The sequence below is a fragment of the Otolemur garnettii genome, unplaced genomic scaffold (genome assembly GCF_000181295.1).
Source record: "Otolemur garnettii isolate 467f Iridium unplaced genomic scaffold, OtoGar3 scaffold00014, whole genome shotgun sequence".
NCBI classification, from domain to species: Eukaryota; Metazoa; Chordata; class Mammalia; order Primates; family Galagidae; genus Otolemur; species Otolemur garnettii.
In genome coordinates, this window is record NW_003852409.1 from 13,139,834 (window position 1) to 13,144,962 (window position 5,129).

The window sequence follows — 5,129 nt, forward strand, 5'->3', positions numbered from 1 at the left end:
CCGGGCTGGGGATTCAAACCCGCCACCTTAGGTGTACGTGGCTGGCACCTTAGCCGGTTGAGCTATAGGCGCCGAGCCACACATACTTTTTACATATGATCTCGAATCTCTGTGGCAACTCTGCAAAGCACTGTCATCATCACCATCCCCCTTGCCAATGAGCAGAAACACCCAGGCTCTGTCCCTGCACCTTCAGCCCATGGAGAGTCTGACCACCTGACTCAGGTCTGTTTGTGGCCAAAGCCCACATGTTCCCACTACATTACACCTATTCCCCCTGCAATGGAGTGCATAATTCAAACATTCAGGTGTCTATTCTGAACAATTTACCTGGTTCTCAAAAGGAAATAAAATAATAAAAGACACATCTGTAGTAAGTACAGACCTCCTAGCCTGGCCCCTACCTCACAAATGGTCATCTTTCTTCCCATGGGTCACTGCCAGTGACCAATTTGCTCCCTCGGGTGGCGTAAGAATGAATGATGTCCAATTCTACTTCCCCAATGACGATGCCACCTGCTCCTGGTCTGAGATGGTCTGGGCCAGTCTGAGAGAGACCATGCAAATAATTCCCACACTTGGAAAAATAAACAGTGAGGGCTAAGCTAACCTTCAGCCAGGACCTCAAATTCTTCTCGGTCAATGTGAGCCAGCTCAGGACCAGCTGCGGGTCACTCTCCCCGGCTGGTCCTTCTCAGACTCCTTCGGTGCCTGCCCTGCTTCCTGCCAACCTTTAAACATCCACCAATTGCACCTTTTGTCCGCTTGCTTCTCAGGGGATCACATCTGGCTTCACTGCTAGAAATGCTGTCTCTCCCCTGGTGACGTCCACATTTGACCCATCCCCTGAACTCCTGACACATCAATCTGATGCTGCTCCTTTCTACATAGGTGAGTAATATGCATCTCAAACTCGACATGCTCACAGCAGAACTGATGATTTCTGCCCCCGGACCTGCTCTTCCCACAGCTGTCCCCATCGCTATAAACTGCAATTCTCTCTTGCCAGGCTGCTTGGGCCAAAAACTCTGGAGTCACCTTGAGGCCTCTTGGGCCTTCACATGCCAAATCCCATCTATCAGCAGATCCTCCTGGCCCCACCTTCAAAGGACTTCCAGACTCAGCCACCCCACCGTGGTGACCCTGTCCAACTGTGACCATCTCGCCCCTGGACTGTTGGTAACATCTCTCGGCCCTTTCCTTCCCACAGTTGACTGTGGCTGGAACCCACACCTGCCAATGCTGTCCTCCTCATGCAGAATAAAAGGCGGTTCCCTCAGAACGATCTACAAGGCTTTGCATGATCACCTGCCCCTGGTATCTCTCTGCCCGTATCTCCTCACCCCTTCACTCCACTTCATACATACTGGCTTCCACACTGCTCTACACTCACACCTAGCGGGATCCTGGCCCAGGGCCTTTGCACTGCTATTCCTCCTCTCTGGAATGTGCTTCTTCCAGGCAACCAAAAATATGATTTTTTCATCTTATCAGTGAGGCCTTCTGATCTCATCTGCACAGCGCTGGCGCTCTCTCCCTCTTATCTCGCTTTATTTTTCTTCAAAGCACTCCACGGCGCCTGATGCAGCACACGTTTGTTCATGGTCCATCTCCTCCCACTAGGATGTAAGCGTCAAAGGGCAGGGGTTCTGCTCTGTTCTGCTCAAGGCTGTACTCTCTGTACTCAGAACAAAGCCCAGCACGTGGCACAGGCTCAGTAAACATTTGCTGAATGAATGAAATGAGTCTATATTAACAAACATTCATGTTCGTGTCAGGAAGAAGGCATACAGTTACAAAGTAATTCTAACACAGACAAACACAAATTTGACCAAAAGAGCCAGACATATACTAAGCTGTCAGTTTATACTATAAACTTTATAGCATTAGGAAGAGAGATCTGTGACCTCTATGGGGCTTGTTAATCTCAAAATTCTATGAAAGACGTTGTTAAAAAAGAAACCTGATGTAAGATAAGGTTGCGTAGAACCAGAATAGTTGCTTTTTGAGGGAAGTATTACCGCCCTGCTAACAGACCACTAAATCAGCGGTCTCCAACTGCAATGCACATGGAGAGTCTCAGGCCACATTCTCAGCAACTGTTTCAAAATACCCAGGCAGGACAGGGACTTCGTATCTTAATCACTCACCCCAAGAGGTTCTGAAGTACTTTCAGAAACGTTCATTAGGGCCATGCTGTCCAAAGGGGGACCCGTGAACTACTGAAGACCTCTTTACTGTTAATTAAGGCCAAATACAAATTTAGTTTGAGGGGTATGTTGGTGACATGTGGCTAGGTATCCCGCACAGCACAGAGAAAGAACATTTCCAGCAGTGCATCAAGTTCTTTTAGACGGGTGGTTCTCAACCTGTGGGTCGCAACCCAAAGGAACTGTATTAAAGGGCCGCGGCATTAGGAAGGTTGAGAGCCACCGTGTTAGACAGTCCTCCCTACAGAATGTTTTTCTCCAAACTGGCTTTCTAAGAAGTAGGTTACATAAGTGTAATCTTCCAGCCCCCTAATTAGACCTTGGAGACACCTAACTAGACAATTAAATTTCCCTGCAGGAGTTTTCCCTTCTTACTTCTATAACATTTCCCACCTGCAAGAGAGTGAGGCCCTGATCCTGGGCAAGAGCTGGAGGCCTGGGTGGTTGTGTCCATTTCCACTCACCTTCTTTCCTGTCCATGTCCACTCTCTGATAGGGATATGCCCGAGACCAAGGCACTGGGCAGCTGCCCCACTCCTGGCTTGGAAGGTGCCAGCAGCCACCACTCTAAGACTTCATGCTAACCGCCTTCTCTGCCTGCTTCCCTCAGGGACCTGGGGCAGCAGGAGGCCAACTTGTGGGTGAGGCGAAGTTTTTGTTACCCTTTAAATTCTTGTGGGCTTTTATCATTCCTGCAATTGTTCTCTTATCCATCCTGTCTTCTCTTCTGAAGCCTGTCCTTTTTTTTTTTTTTATAATTTCATAGAACGTAGGATTTATTAACTTTCATACGGTTTCACACCAAAGCAGAACCTCAAATTTCTCTTTCATAAACTTTTTAAAAAAAAATTTTTATTAAATCATAGCAGTGTACATTAATACTATCATGAGGTACAGTGTACTGTTTCTGTATACAATTTGAAATACTTTCATCCGACTGGCTAACATAGCCTTCATGTCTTTTTCTTAGTTATTGTGTTAAGACATTTATATTCTACATTTAGAGAGATTCACATATACCCTTATAGGATGAACCATAGGCATGATCCCGCCAGTCACCCTCCCTCCACCCACCCTCCCTTCTCAGTTCCCCTCCCTCTCCCCTCTCCCCATATTCCTGGGCTAAAATTGGGTTATAGTTTTCCTGTGAAAGCTATAAATTAGTTTCATAGTAGGGCTGAGTACATTGGACACTTTTTCTTCCATTCTTGGGATACTTTGCTAAGAAGTGAAGTCTGTCCTTGTACGTGGAACTTTCCTGGCTGGGGCAGATGCTGGAAGCTGGGTAGGGGTCAGGGTTAACATCTTCAGGACTGGCCAAAGGATGGGAGAGATGGGCAAAGGTAACGAGAGGCAGTGACATGGGTGGGGTGGGCAGCTACTGTCCACACATCTGACTGCTGCTGGCCTGGGAGACAGAGACCTTATTTCTAGTCCCGACTCTGCCACAGGCTTTAAGTGGATAAGCCAGGACCTCCTTGTGCCCAGCCATCTGTGAGACTGACTACCTCACAACACACCCACTCGCACATTTAGTGAGCACCTGCTGTGTGCCCATCCAGCCCTGTGCCAGCAGAGGGGAAACTCTACCCTTGCTGCCCTCCAGAAGCTCACACTTTAATGGACAACTCATCATCTAACAGTTACAACTATTTTAAAAAGATGAAACCTGCTGTGGGCTCTAATGAAGTGGGTATGGTACACCACAATCCAAGAACCAGCTCTGCTTCAGGAAGGGGACCAGGATGTCACAGAAGCACTGACATCTGAGGCATAAAGAAGGGGGGAAAGACCTTGCAGGCAGAAATGAGACAGGGGTGAGGTTCTTGAGTATTTACAGTCCAACCTCAGCATAGAAGATCTGAAATCTCAAGCTTTCATTTTAAAATAATATTTTCCCTCTATTTCTAGGCATCTGCCTAGAAGAAAAAAAATTACTTTATTTGTAAGGATATTTGTACCTGAATGTTTATCGCAGGTCAATTCACAATGGCAAAGATGTGGAAAGAACCCAAGTACCATACACTTACGAATGGGTTAATATGCTCTGGCATGTGTACAGCACCGGATCTTATTCAGCCATAAAAAAAGAGGGAGACATCTTCTGTATTTACCTGGATGGATTTGGAGAGCACGCTCCTAAGTATCACAAGAATGGAAAAGCAAGCAGCCCACGTACCCAAGAGTAGATGAACTACAGGCCCACAGGTGCGGAAAACATAATTACATTCAAGATGGGGGGAGGGGACTCAGTAAGCTCTCACCTAACACGCACAGTGTCGGGGTGTGTGGCGCCCTCCTGGGTGAAGGGCTCAACGACAACTTGGACTTTACCTAACAAAAGCACTGTAACCTAATTGTATGTACCCTTATATAAGGCAAGACATGAAGACTATTTCTTAGGAGCATTAATTCAGAACAAAAAGTGGAGAACTTACGTTAACTTTAAAGGTCTGTACCAAGCCATCTAAAAAGCGGATGCTGCAGACAATTTCAGACCGAGTTTTCTCTTTGGGGAGTTCTGAGGTGCGTATGTTATTAATTCTTCCACCCAACGCACGTAACCGGGAGGTCATAACTATCGTTGAATAACCTGTAACATAAGATATACTGTTAGTGCTTCCAGATGCAAATTACCATGACCTGTGATCGTGGAGACCTGTCTGATTTGATCTTCTCAGCACCAGCTGAGGAACTCCCAGGTAATGAGAACCAGGTAACAGATCTTGTTTCCATTTGAGTCTTGACTTCTAAGATGCTCTAAAGAAAATTTATTGCTCAATTACCACGTTCACGGAAGACTGCATGGGTTATCCGTGTGTCTTATTATCTCCTGGTCTAAGTCTTCTGATTTATATTTCCCAGGCTGGTCAATTTGTATTTATGTTTTTCTATGTTATGTATTTTTTTTTTTTTTTT

General features: G+C 46.2%; 1 protein-coding gene across 1 annotated transcript in view; it reads right to left on the bottom strand.

The window, feature by feature from the left end:
- Positions 1-5,129, bottom strand: part of PTPN3 (protein tyrosine phosphatase, non-receptor type 3) — a 118,187-nt gene that overhangs the window by 80,577 nt on the left and 32,481 nt on the right. Inside the window, exon 2 of the mRNA XM_012802312.2 lies at positions 4,649-4,803. Within this exon, the coding sequence (XP_012657766.1) occupies positions 4,649-4,786 (138 nt within the window). The 5' untranslated portion in view covers positions 4,787-4,803. The remainder of the gene's footprint in view (positions 1-4,648; positions 4,804-5,129) is intronic.